The 25,059-nt window shown below is 42.9% G+C and overlaps 1 protein-coding gene across 1 annotated transcript in view; it reads left to right on the top strand.

Annotated features, from left to right (window-relative positions):
* LOC126176287 (dipeptidase 1-like) overlaps positions 1-25,059 on the top strand; it is a 338,246-nt gene that overhangs the window by 155,270 nt on the left and 157,917 nt on the right. The window contains exon 2 of the mRNA XM_049923437.1: positions 14,963-15,119. Coding sequence (XP_049779394.1) covers positions 14,963-15,119 — 157 coding nt within the window. The remainder of the gene's footprint in view (positions 1-14,962; positions 15,120-25,059) is intronic.

Genomic DNA, 25,059 nt, shown 5'->3' with positions numbered 1-25,059 from the left:
TATTATTTGGATAAGAAACCAAGTAAATGGCCCATACAAGGATACAGCACTCAAATGAATATTTGAGGCGAAGTTGGTGGTTATGGTGATTTCCCGTGGTAGCCCACAAATATGGCAAAACTGTCCATTGATTTTTGTGTGTAACAAGTTCGGAAATTTCTCTTCTTAGTGTCCGATTATCGTAGTAGTGTGCTATGTAGAGTATGCCATGAATAATAAGCCGCATTTCTTCCACATCAGAGGCTATATTAGATAAAATAGCTGCTCTTTTTGCCTCGTTCAGCAAACAAGATGCGATCACGCATGCTAGCCACCAATTAACTCTTAGAACAAAGCAGCTGTACAGTTCCAACTTCTCTATTCCCGCCAAGACAGTTTCATTGCGGAGGGACTTACATGATTACTGTTCTAAGTGCCCCATGGATGAACCAGTACTACAGGTAAGTATTAAAATTTCCATTCTTCTACAGAACATTACTCTTACTCTTAAATCCATAGTTTAATCATTGTGACAATGATAATGAATAAAACATATACACTATGTGATCAAAAGCATCCGGACACCTGGCTGAAAATTACTTATAATTTCGTGGCGCCATCCAGCGGTAATGCTGGTATTAAATATGGTGTTGGCCCACCCTTAGCCTTCATGATAACTTCCACTCTCGCAGGAATAAGTTCAATCAGGTGCTGGAAGGATTCTTTGGGAATTGCAGCCCATTCTTCACGGAGTCTTGCACTGAGAAGAGGTATCGATGTTGATCGGTCAGGCCTAGCACGAAGTCGGCGTTCCAAAACATCCCAAAGATGTTCTATAGGATTCAGGTCAGGACTGTATGCAGGTCAGTCCATTACAGGGATGTTATTGTCGTGTAACCACTCCGCCAGAGGCCGTGCATTATGAAAAGGTGCTCGATCGTGTTGAAAGATGCAATCGGCATCCCCGAATTACTCTTCAACAGTGGGAAGCAAGAAGATGTTTAAAACATCAGTGTAGAGCTATGCTGTGATAGTGCCACCCAAAACGACTAGGGGTTCAAGCCCCGTCCATGAAAAACACGACCACACCATAATACCACCGCCCCCAATTTTACTGTTCGTACTACACAAGCTGGCAGATAACGTTCACCGGGCATTCGCCATACCCACACCATGCCATCGCATCGCCACATTGTGTACCGTGATTCGTCACTCCACACAACGTTTTTCCATTTTTCAATCGTCCAATGTTTATGCTGCTTACATCAAACGAGGTGTCGTTTGGCATTTACTGGCGTGACGTGTGGCTTATGAGCATGCAGCGGCTCGACCATGAAATCCTAGTTTACTCACCTCCCACCTAATTGTAGCACTTGCAGTCGATCCTGATGGAGTTTGGAATTCATGTGTGATGGTCTGGATAGATGTCTGTCTATTACACATTACGATCCTCTTCAACTGTCGGCGGTCTCTGTCAGTCAACAGACGAGTTCAGTCTGTACGCTTTTGTGCTGTATGTGTCCTTCACGTTTCCACTTTACTATCACATCGCAAAAAGTGGACATAGAGATGTTTAGGAGTGTGGAAATCTCGCGTACAGATATATGACACAGGTGACACCCAGTCACCTGACCACGTTCGAAGTCCGTGAGTTACGTGGAGCTCCCCATTCTGCTCTCTCACGCTGTCTAATGACTACTGACGTCGCTGATATGGAGTACCTGGCAGTAGGTGACACCACAATGTTCCTAATATGAAAAACGGATGTTTTTCGAGGTGTCAGGATACTTTTGGTCACATAGTAAACATTGATGTTACGTCAAATAGTTTGTGATACAGAACTCATACAAATAAAGGAATGTGTGTAAGTTAGATAACATGATAGTAGGTAATATCAATATTGGTGTTACAACTTGACTGATATTTAATGTCAAATCCGTTTGACAATATTTAACACTGTGGCGCAGGGAGGGTGGAAGTGGAAAGTAAGTGCGGGTGATGTAGCCGTAAATCCTGAACAATAATTATATTTACTAATCATATGTTACAACCCTGAGCGCTTGTACAAGCTAAGACGTGTGAAGTATTTAGCGGTCAGTTTACAAAAATGCAAAAACTGAAGCCACGCGGGATTAGCCAAGCGGTCTCAGGTGCTGCAGTCATGGACTGTGCGGCTGATCCCGGCGGAGGTTCGAGTCCTCCCTTGGGCATGGGTGTGTGTGTTTGTCCTGAGGATAATTTAGGTTAAGTAGTGTGTAAGCTTAGGGACTGATGACCTTAGCAGTTCAGTTCAATAAGATTTCATACACATTTGAACCAAAACTGTATATCTTACACACTAGAGCACAAGATAAAACAATTTATGCCTTTTAATTTCTTGAACCTTAAAAGAAAGGGGGTGTGAAATAATGTACTCAAGTAACAACACACAGTAATAGGAGAACGAGCTATCGGAGGACATTCCTACTTGGCTCCGAATAAATTTGTAAATCATATTTAGCCAGAAACCAACACCCTGACTAATATGAAGCAACCAGTTAACCAGAGATATACAAACACTACCACGCACCAGCTCAGATACCCAATGCTCGCCAGCAAGACAGTGAATGGCAATATAAACGACAGACCAAAATTTCACTGAACACGACGAACAATGAAATACGAATTCCCGAACTGTGACAATGGAGAGCCCAAGTTGGAATAACAACAATACTATGAAAAGGATAGATATCTACTCGTCTTACAAAGGACAAGTTGAGATGCAGACAGGCATGCCATGCCACCGCCTCACCTTCACTACTCACGCTAGAATGCTTCTCATATCAGGGGCAATAGTTGTCCCACGTTCCGATCACAATTGCCAGAGACGGTGGTCATGTGTGTGGGAGTTGTGCTTGTGTGAATGTGTGTGCGTCTTTTGTGATACTGAAGAAGTCCTTTTGGTCGAAAACCTAAATGTATAGCAGTATTTTTATTGTACCGGTCGACGCTTCTATAAGCAACAGTATATAATTTTGGTAACTTTTGATTCTCAAGAGGCCCTGCAGCAGCTTCACCGTCCTCACTACGTAATCTCTTGCTCAACTTCAATTGGTTAAGCCAGGGGCTGTTGTCTACACTACAGAAACCAGCACAGATCACAATCGACATTTTTTCATTTATCTGTCGCAGTCAAGCACACACAATACAGCTACAACTACTGGCACCACCAGTTTCCTAGGATCCATGAGACCAAGCACCATCTGCTGCTCCAGACTGGAAGGTGACCTGTGATGACAGCATGTCACAGAAAGCGGAAAATTCAACCCCGTCAGGTTGCACCTCTGCGTTGCTCCACGCTGCTTTGCTCACAACTTTACGCCCGCCAGCGCCTCTTTTCCTGCCTCACTTCCTACACATGGCTGCTCTCATAGGAAGTTACTAGCCTTGTTGCCTGGATACTCCACGCCTCAACTGACGCTCTCCTCTGATGATGACTTTGGCCGCCCCATCCTGAATACGGGGCTCCCTGAAGCAGCTACGCCTGGAAATAAACAACACAGGTCAGCGTGCCAATCGTGGTCCAGCGTCATACGGGACGTCATTTCTGCCACAGCTGCCCATGACCCATGCTGCTACATCCAAGCTGATGTTGCTGGTTCGCTCCCACACACCAGATTACTCCTCACTGTGACAGGGCGCAATTCCGCACCTTGCCGTTGCCCTGCGACCAGCTGTTATTCTGTTGGTGTGTACTCTTGTGGTGGGCGGAAACCCATTGCCAGTTCGTGGCACAATTTATTTATCTGAATATTTAAGTATCATTTCAACGTGTACTGTGGGGTATGACCACTGTAAGTGATGCATTAATATAAGTTTCTACATATTAGGTCAAAGTAATTCTCCGAGTAAAAGTTACATCTAAATTCTCCTTTATCATTAGGAAAATATAATCAGTAATTACAAAATTGTAGTTGTCTCAGTTACATGTAGCAAACGCGCCACAAACACAAATAGCAAAAATATTGTAGTACTCGAAGATCCCACTTGAAAAGGGAACTTATTCCCCAACACACGTTTTGTGGAACAGAAATAAACAAAAATCGTTACAGGGAGCAGCAAATGTTTTTTAACAACAACCATAACACGTGTTGTCATCGAATGTGCAGAAATACTTTGCTGTCAGTATCATCCTTGTTGAACATTCTACCCTTCTCTCTTACAAGTTATTCAAGGAATCAATGAGAGAAATATGTATTCATTGTCGAATTCTAAGAATGGATATAAAGGTATTTCAGGGACGTGGACTACTTCGTATAATAAAGATTTCCTTCGATGAAATAGGGGCCTATAATATTGTCCTCCAGAATCCCACACCATACATTCACCGACCACGGTTTTTGGTGTGCAACATGCCGCAGCCAAATGGATTTTCAGTTGCCTAATGATGCATGTTATGCAAATTAACATTTCCGTGTTTCGTGAATGTAGCCTCGTCAGTAAACAAAATCAAATTAATAAATGTGTCATCCATCTGAATCTGAAGTTGAGCCCATCGGCAGAATTCAGTGCGACGCATACATTCCGTATAGTTAACTCTTGGTGGAGACTGATACGGTGAGGATGATATTTAAGGCGGTGCAGAATACGAAAAACACTACTCTGAGTCATGCCAGATTGCCTTGCGAGTTGACTCGAACTAACACAAGGACCTTGAACCACAGTGGCTAGAATACCCATTTCCGTTTCCCCGTTAGTAAATTTCCTTTGCAGGATATGTTTCCGATGCGTTAGATATCCAGCTGTTCTCAATTTATGATACACATATTTAAATGTACGACGTGTACGGTGAGTACGTTGAGCATATCTTTATAGCGTATAAGTCTCTAGCTCTCACTGAATTTCGTTGGCATTCTCAGTAAATGAATGTCCTTCAAAAGAATACATCTTTCATATTGACCTGATTCGACGATGCTATTCTTACTGTTCCTATTTGTGTTGTATTGCGAAACCGTCGAATAGTGTTTACATGTCAATGGCACGTTAGATGGATACGCCGTATTCGGCGAATATTTACTATTTGCACGACATACGAGGAAGAATAGCCAGAGCATGTGCTTCGAGAAGTGACGAAGTGATAAGGAATACCACTCAATCCGTGATAAAAAGATCGTAGCACTGCACTGATACCAATGGTTATCACTTCGAACACCTTCTATAAATGGACGTTCGTGCCACCTTTTGACCTTCGCTGACCTTCAAAGACCTTATTGTTACATGTCATTGGATTCGTCTCGATAGTCGCTATCAGAAAATAAGAACCAAACTATAGCATCCCACTTAAAAAAAAGTTGACCTTCATATCTCTGAAGAGACTCCACCTAGCAACAAAAAACCAACGTCATATTATGGCCCCCATTGTCCCATGCAACATTTGTCCCACAAACGTTTCTGCTCCTATCATACTTTCGGAGTTATTCTTGGTGGAAATAGTTAGTGACTCACCCAGTATACTGCAGAACAGACAGTACGAATCTGATCTATTGTGCGACCGTTAGAAGAGAGCAATGACTCAAAATGTTGATGGACCGTTAGAGTCCGTTTCTTCTTCAAAGAAGATGCTTGATGAACAAGAAATCCTGCGTTACGTCAGTTGGGACCTTGGCAGGATGGAAAACCTCTGAAGTCTGAGGTCACAGACCTGCACGCTACACTCAAATTGATGTGATCGCTTGAATAAAAACCTTCGGTAGCGCTGGCGTGCAGGAAGAGTCAGTGATGTTCTGGAAGGTACCAGTAGGGATATGGAGCCATACCGACTCCAGTGCCGTTGCCAGCTGCTCTAGGTTTCTCGGCTGAGGATCCAGGCGCAAACAGCTCCATCGAGTTGGTCCCTGAGAGTCTGGAGTTGGTTTAAATCCAGGGAATTTGCTAGTCAGCGGAGTACGGTAAAATCATCCAGGAGCTATTCGAGCCACGCACATGTCCAATGAGCTCCGTGTTACACTTTGAAAAGTCCTGCTGCTAGACGCCATTGTGCCGAGCAGATAATAAAAGGCATATAGGGATGGACATGCATGGTACTCAAGGACAGAGGCATACATGTGCTGATCGACTGGGTCTCCCGGATGACGAGATCAACCACAGAACTCTACGAAAACATTCCGCAAACCACAACGCGCCTTCCTCCGGTCTGAACCATTCCGACGATCGTTGCAGTGCCATATACGTCAACGGCCAAGTGTCCGATGGACCATAGCACGCGATTCATTTGTCTCCAATCCTTTGTCACTGTTGAGCAGCAGTGAACACTGGTGCTTGAACCAGGCGCTTGCTGGGGAGTGCCATACGCAGCAACGTTCACTGAGGTGGGGTGACAATACTGTTGGTCACTGAGGAGACAGTACTGCTGGTAGCGCCTTGGTTCGTCTAAGCGGTCAACCGCTCAATAGTTGCACGTCTGATCGAATTTTCTCATTTTGAAAACACAGAAGGAGCGTTCTGTTTTACTTGCTAAAAACACTCAAAGTCACGACAGCATAAATTCTCGTATTTCTTTATTTAAAACAACCAGTTTTTATAGACTTTACTGCCATCTGCAGGTCTTCAAAATCTTTTGTTACGAAACGCGTTCATTAACTGGCGTGAGCTCCAACTTAGAATGGACATGTTCCACAATACAAAGGTTTCATAAGACCTGAAGATAGCACCAAAGTTAATCTCCACTGCCCGTTTTAAACAAAGAAATATGTATGCGATCTTGGCTGTAGAAATGATTCTAGTTGCACACCTATTCGCCAGTACAGAAATGATTTTAGTTGAACATCGGTTCGCCAGTGCACATCTCCACAGACGTTGTTCACTCATGTCACATACGGCTCGTAGTGCACAACAGTTACTGCGGCGCTGGTTTTGATGGCGCCAAATTGCAACGCACGGTATAATTCACCCACGGTGGCACGCGAGCTTTTCGCAAACTTAGCCACCCTGTGTCCGGAAGCCAATGTTATGCACTTTTGGACGTCAGATAAATTACTCCATCAGCGCAATACGGCCACGACAGAACTGTTTCTCGCGTCCCCCTGAATCGCTTTATATACCCTACACTGCTAGCGCTGTCACCTGACGTCTTTTAGTTGAAGTCACACAGGCGGTGGTCACATTAATGTGAGTGGTATGTATGAGTGGTATCTGTATGTCCGAAGAGGCAGAACTAAGCAGCTGTCTTTCTCAGCATTTGGCCGGAGACCTTTCATTTGGCGTCGAAAGCTCATCCTGGACCGGTCACATGGAAATCAGAAGACTCCAGGACGTGACGGTCTTCTTTATTATCCTTGTTCAGTTATTAGGGGAAACAATTTGATGACATGATCGGAAGGCGACTACGCCTAACGCCTCTAGTCACTTAAGCCCTAGCGTTTCGTTACACTTTTCTTGTTCACATGCATAACGTTGGCCGCGATAGAGACACCGTTTTAGTGCAGCATTAGCAACTCCTCCTGGCAGACTCGGAGTAACAACTTACTGGATGCCTCAAGCCACCTCGACTCTAAAGATGCAATGATGACTGCTTTATCTCTAGGGCTCCCCCATCACCCCAATCCCCCCCCCCCACCCAATCGTATAGCATTCTAACTGGTTAAATCTAGCTTCCAGAAAAATGGCATGTTTTACCGCACTTGTCTGGTTATTTATTAACAATGTTGTCATTTAAGTGTCAGAGGACTGCATATGATTATCTGCAGTGAATTCGTGGCTGCAACCTTTGAGAAGGCAGGTCTCAGCAGTGTAAGTTCATAGTTCCAATAAAGAAATATATTAAAGATAATGTTTCATGGTGTGGTTCCCTGTAGTCATGTCCTAGTTCATGAACCACGGGCAACGTATGAGTGGCCAAGTAAGTGGTCCCGACAGTCGGGGTACCAGTTACTTTGGAATAAGGCTGGGCATCTCGAACATATTCTGAGTTGTGGTCACCTTTGTGCTCATACGGCAAGGACTACCAAATCCACCGCTTAGTCCCTCAACCGTTAGGGGTAAAACTTAATGGTACTCGGGGCAAGAAAGGCTAGCAACCTGCTTCCCTGGTACTTTAAATATGATGCTGGCAACAATCAGAGCAAAATGCCTCGGACCTTTGGAGGTGACGGAGTCCCACCTCTAACTGACAAACCAGGTACTCCTATGATACGACTCGGCAAACAAATGGTAATGAGATGGGGAGCTATTAATATCAATGGGGGCTACTCTGGGAAGAAGGTAGAGCTGGCAGTGGCTGCGTGTAAGATGGGGCTGGATGTTTTAGCTGTTAGTGACATTCGGGTAAGGGGTGAGAAAGAAGAGGAAGTGGGAGAATACAAGGTCTACCTGTCAGGAGTCAAAGCAGGAATAGCACAATGGGGTGTAGGGCTTTACATCAGGAAAGAAATGGAACCCAGCGTAGTTGCAATAAGGTATGTAAACGAACGACTGATGTGGATATATTTGACAGTGTCTAGCTAGAAAATTAGGATTGTGTCAGTATATTCGCATTGTGAAGGGACAGATCAAGATAAGAGGGATAGTTTTTATGATGCACTCAGTGATGTAGTTGTTAGAGTAAAGGACAAGGACAGTGTTCTGCTCATGGGTGATTTTAATGCTAGGATTGGAAATCGAACAGAAGGGTATGAAAAGGTTATGGGTAAATTTGGAGAGGATAGGGAGGCGCGGGAAACCACTCTTGGATTTCTGTGCCAGTATGGGCTTAGTAATCACAAACTCCTTTTTTAAACATAAGAACATTCGCCGGTATACTTGGGAAGGCAGGGGAACCAGATCTGTCATTGACAATATAATAACAGATCAGGAATTCAGGAAGGCTGTGAGGGACACACGTGTATTCAGGGGATTCTTATGACACTGATCATTATTTAATCTGCAGCGAAATTGGTATTGTGAGGCCGAAAGTGCAGGAGGTCAGGTCCATATGTAGGTGGATAAGAGTGGAGAAACTTCAGGATAAGGAAATCAGGCACAAGTACATAACAATGATCTCAGAAAGGTACCAGTTAGTTGAATGTAGTCAATTACAGTCATTGGAAAAGGAATGGACAAGGTACAGGGACACAGTACTAGAAGTGGCTAAAGAATGTCTTGAAACAGGAGTGTGTAAAGGTAGGATGAAGCAAACAGCTTGGTGGAATGACACAGTCAAGGCAGCCTGTAAAAGGAAAAAGAAATCGTATAAAAAATGGCTACATACTAGAACTCAGGTAGACAGAGAAAGTTATGTTGAAGAAAGAAAAAAAGCCAAACAGATAATTGCAACATCCAAGAAGAAATCTTGGGAAGACTTTGGAAACAGGTTGGAGACTTTGGGTCAAGCTGCTGGAAAACCAATCTGGAGCGTAATTAGCAGTCTTCGAAAGGGAGGTAAGAAGGAAATGACAAGTATTTTGGACATGTCAGGAAAACTGCTTGTGAATCCTGTGGATAAAATATGGCGTTTCAGTCTTCGATCGAAGACTGAAACGCCATATTTTATTTAATGAACGATCGCGGAATTCCCAGTGAGACAACCATGTCTAGTTTTGATTATCCTGTGGATTCCTTGGGCAGTTCGAGGGAATATTTTGAAGAGTTGCTCAAGGTAGGTGAAAATACGATCAGTAATGTTTCAGATTTCGATGTACAATGGGATAGGAATGAGGATGGAAATAGGATCACATTTGAGGATGTGGTGAAAATGGTCAATAGATTGCAGTGCAATAAAGCAGCTGCGGTGGATGAAATTTAGTCGGAACTCATCAAATACAGTGGAAGGTCAGGTCTTAAATGGCTACACAGGATAATTGAAATGGACTGGGAGTCGGGACAGGTTCCATCAAACTGGACAAAAGCAGTAATCACACCAATCTTTAAACATGGAAACAGAAAAGATTGTAACAACTACAGGGGTGTATCTTTAATCAGCGTTGTGGGTAAAATCTTCTCAGGTAATGTTGAAAGGAAAGTGCGAGTATTAGGTGAGGACCAATTGGATGAAAATCAGTGTGGGTTTAGGCCTCTTAGAGGATGTCAGGACCAGATCTTTAGCTTACGGCAAATAAGAAGTGTTATGAATGGAACAGGGATTTGTATCTATGCTTTATACATCTAGAGAAGGCATATGACCTGGTTCCTAGGAGGAAGTTATTGTCTTTTCTACTAGATTATGGAATAGGACGCAAACTTTTGCAAGCAATTAAAGATCTTTACATAGATATTCAGGCAGCAGTTAGAGTTGACGGTAAATTTAGTTCATGGTTCAGAGTAGTTTCAGGGGTAAGACAAGGCTGCAACCTGTCTCCACTGTTGTTCATATTATATATGGATCATATGTTGAAAACAATAGACTGGCTGGGTGAGATTAAGATATGTGAACACAAAATAAGCAGTCTTGAATATGCGGATGACTTAGTTGTGATGGCAGATTCGATTGAAAGTTTACAAAGTAATATTTCAGAGCTAGATCAGAAATGTAAGGACTATGGTATGAAGATCAGCATCTCCAAAACGAAAGTAATGTCAGTGGGAAAGAGATATAAACGGATTGAGTGCCAAATAGGAGGAACAAAGTTAGAACAGGTGGACAGTTTCAAGTACTTAGGATGCATATTCTCACAGGATGGCAACATAGTGAAAGAACTGGAAGCGAGGTGTAGCAAAGCTAATGCAGTGAGTGCTCAGCTACGATCTACTCTCTTCTGCAAGAAGGAAGTCGGTACCAAGACTAAGTTATCTGTGCACCATTCAATCTTTCGACCAACTATGTTGTATGGGAGCGAAAGCTGGGTGGATTCAGGGTACCTTATCAATAAAGCTGAGGTAACGGATATGAAAGTAGCTAGGATGATTGCAGGTACTAGTAGATGGGAACAATGGCAGGAGGGTGTCCACAATAAGGAAATCAAAGAAAAACTGGGAGTGAACTCTATAGATGTAGCAGTCAGGGCGAACAGGCTTAGATGGTGGGGTCATGTTACACGCATGGGAGAAGAAAGGTTACCCAAGAGACTCATGGGTTCAGCAGTAGATGGTAGGGGGAGTCGGGGCAGACCAAGGAGAAGGTACCTGAATTCGGTTAAGAATGATTTTGAAGTAATAGGCTTAACATCAGAAGAGGCACCAATGTTAGCACTGAATAGGGGATCATGGAGGAATTTTATAAAGGGGACTATGCTCCAGACTGAAAGCTGAAAGGCATAATCAGTCTTAAATGATGATGATGATGATGTTTTCCTTAGTACGTCACACCTCAGTTTCTTAATTTATCAGTTTAGAACCGCTGCTAGAAGCGAAGACTTCAATTGCCTTAGGGGACCTCATTAATTTACCTCGGCTGGAAACACTGTGTGTGTGCGTGTGTGTGTGCGGGGGGGGGGGGGGGGGAGTGGCAGGGGTCTGGCAGAATCTCACGAAATCTTACGTAAAGGGGGAGGAGGGAGACAATGAAACACTCACGCCAATTTTTAAATTCGCGAGTATATACTATTTTAATGGATAAAATTTTGTTTTGTTTAATTCATCCCGATTGTAGACAAAATTAAAGAGCTCACCCTTCTTAGTGGTCGTCCAAAGTGAATGTTTTGCTTTACATGTGTGTATGCCTGGGATTCCCTGATTTGAAACAAGAGTCGCACATTAGATTTTGTTTGGGAAGTTCGTTGTGCAAGTCATGCCTTTCTGGAACGCATATATACGCGATGTTATTTTCTTCAGCACGAATTAGTATCAAAAATTTTGCAATGCATCTCTTAATCAGCATGCCAACAAGACAACAGACATGTTGGAGCAAGAAGTTACTGTTTGTGTGAAAAAGCTTAGCTGAGGTTCACCAAGAAGAATTCTTTTTGGAATCATATAAATCAGTAGATTGAGAAGCAGCGTAATCATGCGGTTAGAAGGACGGTACTTCTGCAAAGTAAAAGTCCAATGACGTCTAATGCATATATTAATGCACACTGTGAAGCCAAAGAAACAGGCACACCTTCCTAATATTGTGTAGAGCCCTCGCGAGCACGCAGAAGTGCCACAACACGACGTGGCAAGGACTGGACAAATGTATGAAGTAGGGCTGGAGGAAATTAACATCATGAATCCTGCAGGGCTATCCATAAATACGCAAGAGTACGAGGGGGTGGAGATCTCTTCTGAACAGCACGCTGCAAGGCATCCCAGATATGCTCAATAATGTTCATGTCTGTGGAGTTTCTTAGCCGATGGAAATGGTTAAACTGAGAAGAATGTTCCTAGAGGCCCGTTGGAGAAATTCTGGATGTGTGGGGTGTCGGATTTTCCTGCTCGAATTGCCCAGGTCTGTCGGAATGCACAATGGACATGAACGGATGCAGATGATCAGGCGGGATGCTCACGTACGTGTCACCTGTCAGAGTCGTATACCGACGTATCAGAGGTCCCATATCACTCCAACCACACACGCCTCACAGCATTACAGAGCCTCCACCAGCTTGAACGGTTCCTTGCTGACATGCAGATTCATGAGATTATCTCCATACCCGTATACGTACATCCGCTCGATACAATTTGAAACGGGATTCGTCCGAACAGGCAACATATTGCCAGTCAACAGTCTAATTTCGGTGTGGACTGGCCCAGGTTAGGGGTAAAGCTTTGTGAGACGCAGTCATCAAGGGTACACTAGTGGACCATCGGCTCCGAAACCCCATATCGATGATGTTTCGTTGAATAGTTGATGGCCCAGCACTTAAATCTGCTGCAGTTTTGCGGAAAGGTTGCACTTTTATCACGTTCAACGATTCCCTTCAGTCGTCGTTGGTCCCGTTCTTGCAGGATCTTTTTTCTACCGTAGTGATGTTGGAAATTTGATGTTTTACCGGATTCCTGGTATTCAGGTACACTCGTGAAATGGTCATACGGGATAGTCTCCACTTGATCGCTATCTCGGAGATGCTGTGTACCATCGCTCGTGCGTCGCCTATAACAGCACGTTCAAATTCGCTTAAATCTTGATTACCTGCCACTGGAAAATCAGTAACCGATCTAACAATTGCGCCATATACTTCTACTCTTATATAGGCGTTGCCGACCCCAGCGCTACTATCTGCCTGTTTACGTTATCTCTGGCCGACCGCTGTGACCGAGCGGTTATAGGTGCTTCAGTCTGGGACAGCTCTGCTGCTACGGTCGCAGGTTCGAAACCTACGTCGGGCATGAATGTGTGTCATATCCTTAGGTTAGTTAGGTTTAGGTAGTTCTAAGTCTAGGGGACTGATGATCTAAGATGTTAAGTCCCATAGTGCTTAGAGCCATTTGACCCACACATATCTCTGTATTTGAATTCGCATCCCTACACCAATTTCCTAGCTCTTCAGTGAATGTAAGTACCAGTAAAAGTTTAGTATTTTAGGAATCTAAACGTCTAAACGATCACTACTCTCTTTGTGGAGCCTTTTCGTCAGTTTGTTGCCGTTTGTCTCTCAGTTCAAATACTAGTCATGATATCGCATTTTTACAATAGTGTTTTTAATGATGCGTTAAAAGGTCTGTTAATTACGCATTTTAAATGAAACATAGTTTAATTATTTTTAATTACTGTTTAGAACAATTTTTTTACCCTCACGTGAGACACAGGAGGGAAGAACTCACCACATCTCACCAAAACTCAACGAGGGGGGTCAAATTGTAAAGAAAACTTCTTGCAAAATTAATAGACGTCGCCTTACGTGGTCAAGACTGAGGTCAAAAATAATGATTAATTTTCCCATTTATGGAGTATAATTCAGATAGTTACTGCTTCCTTCTTTTATAAACTGACGCTCTACTAAGCAAAAAGCTACCAAACAGTTTGAAGACGGAATGACCCACACTGTATCAAGGAACAAATAGGAATGGACGTACTACGAATTATTTAATTCGGTTCTAGGCGCTCAGTCCGGTACCGCACGACTGCTACGGTCGCAGGTTTGAATCCTGCCTCGGGCATGGATGTGTGCGATGTCCTTAGGTAAGTTAGGTTTAAGTAGTTCTAAGTTCCAGGGGACTAATGACCACAGATGTTAAGTCCCATAGTGCTCAGATCCATTTGAACCATTTGAATTATTTCAAATGGTTCAAATGGCTCTGAGCACTATGGGACTCAACTGCTGTGGTCATAAGTCCCCTAGAACTTAGAACTACTTAAACCTAACTAACCTAAGGACATCACACACATCCATGCCCGAGGCAGGATTCGAACCTGCGACCGTAGCGGTCGTGCGGTTCTAGACTGTAGCGCCTTTAACCGCTCGGCCACTCCGGCCGGCTTTGAATTATTTAATTGAAATGAAATAGAGGTGAGCACCACATCTAACTACGTTGGTAGACAATAAATGTAGTGAGAGAAATCTTTCGGGATTACAAAGGAGAGCACTGAATCAAAGATTCAGTTAAGTGTGTGTGAGCAGGTGACAGACAATATGGCGGAACACCTCGAAAGCTTATGACTGAATATTGTAATCCATGATGAAATCTGAACGCTGCCGATACCAAGCAGCGAATATCAAAGTGCAGAACATTTTTTTTTAATTCTTAACCTCCGTTTGTGAAAGTAATTGTAATAGGACAGTAGCATCGTAGTAGACACATAGTACCATGTAAATGTTTGTTGAACGTAGAGACTTCTCTGGTTTTCGCCCGCATCTCGTGGTCGTGCGGTAGCGTTCTCGCTTCCCACGCCCGGGTTCCAGGGTTCGATTCCCGGCGGGGTCAGGGATTTTCTCTGCCTCGTGATGGCTGAGTGTTGTGTGCTGTCCTTAGGTTAGTTAGGTTTAAGTAGTTCTAAGTTCTAGGGGACTGATGACCATAGAAGTTAAGTCCCATAGTGCTCAGAGCCATTTGAACCATTTATTTTCTCTGGTTTTCTTTAAACAGTATTATGACACGGGTGAAATGAGGAAAAGTAGTTGATAATCTGTGCCGTACCGACGTTATCCACTTAGCAATTGTGTACGACGTGTTTCAGGCACAACGACCTGCCCTGGAACATCCGCAAGTTCGTGCACAACCAGCTGCGGGAGTTCAACCTCGCGGCCGACCTGCGCTCTGTGCAGCCGTGGTCGCGCAGCGCCTGGTCCCACACAGACCTGCAGCGACTGCGCATGGGGCTCGTCGGCGGGCAAGTGTGTGACAACATGTACCTTCAAAAGTGCTGCCTAATGCCCATGGCCATTGGAACTAGAGATTTCTTCTGCCAGCTGTTTAATTCTAGTGATTACTGGAGCCATCTTAGTTGCATCACAACGCATTCAATGTGCTACGACCGGTCATAGCACTATAAACGTGTAATAATACAGCTGAGATGGTTCCAATTAATCGTTAAACTTAGCTTCCATTCGAGTACTGAAATGTATAGATAAACACATACACACACACACACACACACACACACACACACACACACACACACACACATACATACACACACACACACAGACGTTAAAGTTTAAGCGCCGCCGCCTGCACCAGCCCATGTCTTCGGCAGCAAGTGTGACTTTTGTAAGGTGACGGACAGTAGGGGCAACGGTTGGTTGGTTGGTTGGTTTGTGGGGTTTGAAAGGACTACACTACAAAGGCAATCAGTCTTAGGCGCAACGTCTCGCATGTTATTCGTAATTCAGCGATCGTAACTGATCGCCAACTAGTTGAGAAGATAAAGCAAGGTGCTACGTAAACAGGACTTGTCTCCTACGTATGCGATGCTCTGTTCCGTCAGTGGATGACGATTTCGGACACGGGCCCATCCGCAGCTTATTTATCTTCTGACACCCTTTAAAATCTCTTGGGTTTTTAGATATACAGGAGAAAAATTAACTGCAGAAGGGCACCCATCGGCGAATTCGACGTCCATCAAGGAAAAAGAGCACCACATCTATAAGATACGTGGCCTCTCTACACAACAGGTTGCTCCATCTTCTCGGCTGGCGATCATGTCAAGCAGTAGCAAACAGACAATCCTCCCAAGTTTGTCGCACGATTTCTGATACACCATGTATCTGACATTCGATGCAAGGACATTGAAACATCAATTATATCTATTATACACGAGGTGTTCGCATGGAACATTTACGGTGACATACGTGCGCTGACGCTTCTTGCAAAGCTAGGCGCCATTTTACTGAACTTTCCATCTGTGTGCCGACGAAAGTACACCGAGTTTGCAGGGTTTACTATCTCAGTAAATCAGAGGTAACCAAGTCTCTGGTTCAAGGGCTGTGCTCGGGCAAGAGTACCAAAGCGCTCAGCCTCGCTTCGCGTTTCCCCCCACAAACACGGCAAGCAGTCTGATCGCGAGGAGGGGAAAAGGGGGAAACTAAGAAAGAGACGGATTTAAATGGCATGCAGTCGCACTCCATATAACGTGATTTTATATTTCTTATTTTTCAAGAACATAGATCACACACCAAATAACTGATTTTAGCTTGCTGAAGTAATATACTTTTTTTCTGCTGCAAATAATCGGCATGTAGACAGACGCAAAATAAAGTTTCTGCGTTTCGCACTCAAGTTGCCATGTAATAGTGATCTAGGTCTTTCACAAAAATGTGTAGTTCGAAATATTATGGCACTGTCGCAACCTCATTGTGAGGACTTGGATCAACTGTCAGAGTAGTGCCATGTAGATGTCCTGGACAGTTTTAATGTAAAAGACTTGTTAAAATTTGAATTATCTTGCAGGTCAATCAGCACAAACTGTCGTAATACGGACACACGCAAAATATTTCACAGAATTTTGCACTCAAAGTTGACACGTGATAGTGACTTATTTAGTTATATAATCGAACAAAAAGTCTTTCACACAAATACGTGTATCCAAATATTGTAGCGCTTTTCCACGTGCTTGTGGGGACTCTACCTCACCAAAGAAATGTAGATGTCCTGGTCTGTTTTGAAGAAAAAGGATTTGTCTTTAAAACTGGAATTAGCTTGCAGGTCAGTCAGTTACATCTCCACATACACAGCAGCGCTTTCTACCGAAACAGAAAACTGTCTAGTAAACAGTTAGAAAAGAGATGTAAGATTGATGGTGCCCTCAAAATCTTGATAAAAGTATTCATGTAATTCTTTCAAGGCCACAATGAATTCTCCAAACCAGGTGCTTTCTTTAACGCCAGTGAACTTAGGGAACTGATCTTTGACATAATGTGTCCCTTCTACGAATCAATTTGGTTTTTAAATGCATCCCAAACAATTCCGAAGTAATTTTGTTTCCAATGGGCGCGTAGCTCGATATAAGTCGTGTAAAGACATTATGAATTAAGTCCAAAAAGCTGTTTCTATTTCGAGACGTTTATTTAATCACGACAGGCCTGTTTCAGCACTATTGCCATCATCAGGCGATCTGAAAGTAATGGTTTTACTATATATTATTTTCTAGGGCAGATGGTAGCCTACTTGTCATATATGAGAATGACAACCATAAATTTATGGAATTCTTAACTTACGTTTAACACCGCTGCTTAGTCACTCAAGCGGTTTTCTTACGTCCTTTAAAGTTATTTTAATGACGTACTTGTCATATATGAGAATGACAACCATACATTTATGGAATTCTTAACTTGCGTTTAACACCGCTGCTTAGCCACTCAACCGGTTTTCTTACGCCCTTTAAAGTTATTTTATGACGTAGCTTTCATAGGCTATATTTGTTGGAAGTTATAGCCTGAATTATATTAGTTTTGTGTGACTTTTTTTTGTTTTTTTTTTTTTACGCTTAACCAACGATATTATAAGTTTACATCAGAGCAGTTACTTATCGATTTCCCTTACTTACCATGTTGTTTATTTTTATCTGTGAATGTGTTACTGGTTTGGCTTAGCTTATGTCTTTATTACACACAAAAAATAAAATTCAGGTTCTAACTTCCAACAAATATAGCCTACGAAAGCTACGTCACAAAATAACTTTAAAAGACGTAAAAAAAACGCTTCAGTGACTACCAGCGATGTTATTGGTAAAGTAAGAATTGCATAAATGTAAGGTTGTCAATCTGATATATGACAAGTAGGCTACCGTCTGCCCCAGAAAATAGTATATAATAAAACCATTAATTTCAGATCGCCTGATGATGGCATTAGCGCTGAAACAGGCCGGCCGAAGTGGCCGTGCGGTTAAAGGCGCTGCAGTCTGGAACCGCAAGACCGCTACGGTCGCACCTTCGAATCCTGCCTCGGGCATGGATGTTTGTGATGTCCTTAGGTTAGTTAGGTTTAACTAGTTCTAAGTTCTAGGGGACTAATGACCTCAGCAGTTGAGTCCCATAGTGCTCAGAGCCATTTGAACCATTTTTTTGCTGAAAAAGGCCTGTCGCGCTTAAATAAACATCTCAAAATAAAAACAGCTTTTTGGACTTAATTCATAATTCAGAAGCAATATGCCTTGACATGTCTCACTGTGTGCAGAGTGCAGTCAAGCCTACTTAAACTGCAAAGCCTGCCATCAATTCCGGATGTTCTAATTTCCTTTCATGTACTCCTTTTTCCTTCACAAATTCCAAAACAGCGAGTTTTAAATCGAAAAATTGTTCCACGCATGCCCTCTTACTTAATCAACTCATTTTGCAGTAATGTATGAAGTCTCCAATTCGTTCGCTAAGTTGCAGCAACTAACGAAGGAATAAAGTGTGCGACTTGCGAAATTTTATTTTTTGTAAACCCGATTACATCGCGTGCTTAAACGGCTCTGAGCACTGTGGTCATCAGTCCCCTAGAACTTAGAACTACTTAAACCTAACTAACCTAAGGACATCACACACACTCATGCCCGAGGCAGGATTCGAACCTGCGACCGTAGCGGTCGCGCGGGTCCAGACTGCAGCGCCTTTAACCGCTCGGCCACTGCGGCCGGCGCGTGCTTAATGCCTGCGAATTTAGCACAATATGCTTCTAGGTGTACAGAACAAAGAATCCCATCTCTCGACGGTTGTAATTTTATGCTCTTTCGTTATAGATCGCAAGCTTACTCCTTTTCTGCAATCAGCCACTGGATCTGTAGACGTCCTTCATACGGTGAACAAATAGCGAAGGGTAAACAGCGTTGACACAACAGTTCTGCCGAACTCGGAAAGTTCTGCAGTTCGGAAAATGCCACACCGCAGTGTTAAGTGAATTGTCACGCAGTTTCGGGTACTTCCGAGAAGGACCGTATAAGCCGAGTGACACGCAGCCCCACACGCTGCACGCGTTAAGTGTGGCACGCCATGGCCGGCCCTGCAGGGCGATTTTCGACAAGGAAACCTCAACAACAAGTGTCTGTATGTGGAAAATATATTTTTAAAAGCGAATTAAAAGCTGAATTACCACCTTTCAAGCAAAGCAGATATATGAATTATAGACAACACACATTGCATACGAACACCTCAGAGGCTCTATTCCCTGCTGTCTCACAGTGCCACAGCGCTGTGATGAATAATGCCATAAAAACGCCAATCTTTGCTGGGAAGCATCAGTGAGAAGTTTGTCTCCAACAAAAGTTGTTCCCATCGAGGTGATCACACTAAGACGCTTGATGCAAACACTCTGAAACCCCTGTAACTTAAAACTATTACCGCCAAAAAGTTCTGAAATCGAAAGTGCTGCTGATTTTCACAGAAGATAATTGTAACCAAAGGCCTATAATTAACGCCCAAATACATATTCCAATAATTACTAAACTGTATATTTATTTCAGTAACTTTGTATGGTTCACTGACCTTCGATATTAACAAAATGCCAGTAGATTCAATTAGGACGTCAGAAGTTCTTCAGGAATCAAGAACAAATAGTCAATGAGCAACTGCAATTTCAAAACAGTAAATAGCAGCAGAAATATGCTCCGTGTGTCGCTAGTAACATAAGGAAAAAAGGAAATGTGCAAACATTTTGGATTCTGAAGAAGAAAAAGATTTAACCGTCAAAAGTGGTGTTCAGTATGCCGACCACCAACTTCAGTAGAGGTTTACATTCTGCCGTGTATAGATTCAGGCATTTAACACGGACAGAAGTAATACGCCATTTCATTTTATCTAGTGTAATCGGTGTGTCCTTCTAAATAGTGTCATTTAGATTTACTCGCAGAGAAAATCTAACGTGCTCTGATCTGCGAACAGTCCCGTTTCTCCGAGAGTTTTATCGCTTTCCAGTGCACTATTGATTTATTACAGCTGACATGTTACATTTGTATTTGCCACTACTAAGCCACTGCCGTTTGGTAAATTCAATACGGTAGCTAGACTGATGATCGTTCTACAGCCCGTAACTAGCGGAGAGCAGATGAAGTGCTTATGCAAACTCACGAATCTGTAGACAGCGTTACACGGATAAAAAGTTTCTACATGTTCTGTGGTCAGACACGCTTGTCGTTCGCCTGAATGGAAAGACGAAAGAGTTGCCATTCATATGGTTCAAATGGCTCTGAGCACTATGGGACTTAACATGTGTGGTCATCAGTCCCCTTGAACTTAGAACTACATATACCTAACTAACCTAAGGACATCACACACATCCATGCCCGAGGCAGGATTCGAACCTGCGACCGTAGCAGTCACGCGGTTCCAGACTGAAGCGCCTAGAACCGCACGGCCACACCGGCCGGAAGTGTTGCCATTCTTCTTGTTTCAGTCTAGTGAAACATTCCTGTTATGAGGATATGTTTGTCAGAAACGGCCGTACTTAATTTTTGTGACGATTGTTAGCGCCACTGTAATTTTTGTACACTACTCTCACAAAGGAGTGTACCAACACATGCAGTAAGTTACCAGTTCAGGTGGCTTCATACTTTGGCAGTTTTCCACTGATTGTCCTAACCTCCGGGTCCTGCTGCCCGTTATTAACTGAGGAAGTTGTGTGGGACGATATAACTAATATGAAGCACTAATATTTGAACTTCCTCCGTGATGTCTGTGGTATCAAAATATTAAAAATAAGTTGGCCGACGGAAATTTATACTGGATTAATGTACAAAATACGTAACCTTAAGAAAGCGACTACTATAAATTTTCGTAAACGCGGTACTTTGGTTATGTGGGGCGTCACGCATACGACTGTGGTATTGTGTCGACAGTCGGTTTCCCTGATTTGTAGGCTTTTCTCACATATATCACCGGATTATCATATGCTGACGCCACGAGCAGTAGCCTCGCGTTCTGCTACGTGACGGTAGATACATCTTCGACTCTCAGATACCCATAACTTAACACCGGATCTGCAAAAAATAGTTCTTCGAAGCCCTGTTCGTGGCATGGAGGAAAAAACAGCCCGAAAAGTATTTTTCTACGCCGCTGGAGACTCCAATCGAAATATAATTGGTCTACTCCGCAAATTAGTACCTGTTGCAAGCCATGTAATGGTATAACTTACACAAAACGCATCGCATCTTTTTCTTTGTAAATTCAAATTGGTCGGAACAACTTGCAACATAACTGTCTGATTTGATAGTTAAGTAGATCTCTTTCTTGTGTAGACTGCTGCTAAAAGTCATCGATTCCGAAAGGAGGCACTTAATGGGAATAGGAAAATATTAACCTACATATCGTCACAGTCGCAATTTAAAGTATACAGAATATACATTACTCTTGGTTTCAAAAGATGTTTTTACTCCTCAGAAAGGAGATCAAGGCGCACTGTCATCATAAAATCGGTAAATGAACTTCACTTTCCATACTTGAATGATGTAGCATCCGCGAAGAAAAACACCTACTGATGGTTCCTACATATATAATGGATGTTAGTAATAATAATAATAATAATAATGATATTGTACAGAGCTTTCGCTTAATATGTATAATCAGAATTGAACCGTAAAATTACTACTGGTTCACCAAAAGTTATTAATCTCAATCAATACACAAAATGTAAAGTGGAAGTAGGTGCCAAGGAATAACTGGTGATATTACACACTGTTTTCAATAATACTCTTTATTCAAATTTGGTGCAAGACATCACGATATTAAAGAAAAAACAACAATCACTTAACAAGTAAGTCACAATTTACGATAGGAAAGTAGTTTTTAAATTATTAAATTATTATAAAAAATTTCATGCTAGTAAAAGGCAAGTACAGGCAAGAAATTTAACGTATACAAAGCGACGCTGTATAATATTTCAAGCTCAGCTAAATTACAGGTGAATTTCACTCCATTTATTAAATGGCGCAGAATCTAACTTGTCTGCAACATGTAAAGACAATCCTGTTGTCTAAATTTCTCAAAGTAGAAAAACCAAAACGCATGAGTCATGCACACGGGGCTCGGGGGTGTGGGGTGGGGGGGGGGCACTCACAGTTAATTACATTAACATTTCCAAAATATACAAAAACAATTTCTACCCGTAATGAAATGGCTAGAAAACACACCAATAACCAACTACCTGTATAAAACACACAAGCACGTTGAGTAAAAGCCTTAAAAGGTATTGAATTGGAAAAAACAATAGTTTTTTCCGACTATAAACAATATAAAAATTTCACTACGGCGTACATTAACAACCTTGCTTATACATAAACACAAATTTACCTAAGTTACAGCTTCCAGATGAGCAGGAACTCGTTATGCAATTGACTAGTTCTTACCACGAGGCAAAAGGAATTTTCCTTTTTTCTTAGAGTACCTTTTACACGTGAGTCTAGTAATACTAGTTACGGCAGACGAGAGAATGGACCAGGTGTTAGTGCCTTGAAATTTAAACAGTACAGTCGTTGGTGCCTTAGACTTTCACAGACGTGGCAGAGGCTAACAGTCGAATAAACCCGTAGGTAAGCTGGGAGGGGTAAAGAAGCAATCCGAACCACAGATTTACTCTGACTACCCCCACCCCACCCCCTTTCGTCCTCAAAAGGGGACAAACAGACCACCTTTTTTAATATTACCACCTTCCCGAAGGTGAGCAGACGAGAATGAATGGCGGGAAACCCCCAAAAAATACGGCTGGTATAATTAACAAGAATGAGTAAATTGGGTTCAATTAAACTTCATAAAATTTGTTAACAATCAATACTCAACTCCTGGTGCGTTGCGTCTCCCAGGACTGAACCAAAGCAGCACCTCCAAAGGCTCTGCCGAGCAGCCCGCTGCCAGCCATTTCAACGGACGCAGGAAGTCGCGCCGATATTCAGAACCTCCTCGCCGGTCGACAGCATACGGCTGAACTGCAGATTAGGCCCCTTGCGGTCCCACGTTCAGGGAGATTCCTTTCGCGACGAACGGTCAACGCCCATACCACGGAGCCGCTGCTCGCGTCGCTTCGCTGATGCCGCGGTCTGCGTGATGTCCATCTAGCACCGGCAGAGAAGTCGCTACTTCATGCCCCGACTGCTAACTCTCCACGAGAGCCCATACAGCCACTTCTTAAACCCACGCGAAGAGCCCACTTTTCCCCTTTCCCGCTAGAGGGAGACACCGAAGCCTTTAATTGCGACAAAGGCGCCACCGCCAGAAAACGGAGGGCGACTGCTTCACGCTACGCGCCGCGGCGCGCTTTACAAAGCTAACTTTACTACGGCTCAAGAATGATAGTAATGAAAACAGGAATATCGAACTTAAAAATTCCACAATCGCCTTAGCAGAGCTTTTATTCAGATTACCGGTTTCAGCGAACCACGTTGCCATCCTCGGATCCGTAAAGCATACGCAGAGTAAGCACAGAACTGGGTGGGAGATGTCTACGTAACATTTATAACATAATATGTTTTTTTTAATGTGTGTGAAATCTTATGGGACTTAACTGCTAAGGTCATCAGTCCCTAAGCTTACACACTAACTAACCAAAACTATCCTAAGGACAAACACACACACCCATGCCCGAGGGAGAACTCGAACCTCCGCCGGGACCAGCGGCACAGTCCATGACTACAGCGCCCCAGACCGTTCGGCTAATCCCGCGCACCCATAATATGTTTTCATATAGTACATTATGCACTTCAATGAATCTTGTCCACGTCCACAATAGTTTGTATGACATAATAATTAGGTATACCATGAATATGCACAGCGTAGTACAACGGCATGTCAAAAGTGAAACAATCATCATGTAAAATATCGTACACAGTTTACCTAACACACATGTTCACGCTCGCTTAAAAGCCACATACGGACTGAGATATGAGCATGTTTCTATTACTGTTGCACACATTTGCAGTGGTTGGAAGCAGACCAAGCCAGAATGTCCGACAATCGCTCGATATTCAAACATGGCTTTTACTTATTGTGGCCTTTAGATCATATCAGTCACTCAAGGCATAGGCAATGTTCTAGTAAGCACAGAATCTTTCTCGTAGCTATATAAGTCTAGAAAATTTCGTAGTGATATACCGCCTTCTCCGCGACACTGCGATCTTTGTGTACCCAAAACTATAGTGGGTATGGTACCCACTTGTCAACACGGTGCTGGCAGCGCGGTCGTGTACTCGAAGAGAGTAGTAACTGTCATTAGCATTTGACACTATTAGTTTGCATAGCCTTTTTTTAATCCGCTGGACACTTAGTGCAGAATATGCAGTGTTTGTCCGAGTGATTGTGTGACGCCTTGTACCAGGAATGCGTTCATTTTGGTAAGCCTCAGTGAAATGGACACCATACAGCCCTCCTTGCGACGTGCAGCGATAGAACCCGTTATGTACAGCAAGTGATTTACTTTTTGGAGGATAGAAGTTACCCGTCGTACATTGGTCATGCAGTTTGGACACTGTACCTCACTGTCTGTACTCCACTTTCAGACGAGTTATAACACGTGGTATAGAGAGTGCAAACGTCTCTACTTTTACGCCAAAGTCCGTTTGTTGACACACGTTTCTCCATCAAAAATCACGATTTCAGAAACTGCACCCACTACTTCTCACTAATATCGTAAATAAACGTATAATAAATAAGAAACAATGTGAGTACAATACAATTACGTATGATAATATATGTGAGGGTTGGAACTTTAATAGTGGTAACTATTTATTTACAGCTCGTACAAAACAGATACGTGTTTTGAAGTTTTATTGACCTTCAAAGTAGTCGCCAGCATTGTGTGTAACCCGTTGCCAGTGATGTGGAAGTCGTAGGTTGTAGGTTGTGTTCCCAAAATGAACAGAATAGAGACAGA

The sequence above is a fragment of the Schistocerca cancellata genome, chromosome 3, assembly GCF_023864275.1.
Source record: "Schistocerca cancellata isolate TAMUIC-IGC-003103 chromosome 3, iqSchCanc2.1, whole genome shotgun sequence".
NCBI classification, from domain to species: Eukaryota; Metazoa; Arthropoda; class Insecta; order Orthoptera; family Acrididae; genus Schistocerca; species Schistocerca cancellata.
The sequence above is the reverse complement of the archived record's forward strand: the minus strand, read 5'-3'. Positions and strand labels throughout refer to the sequence as shown.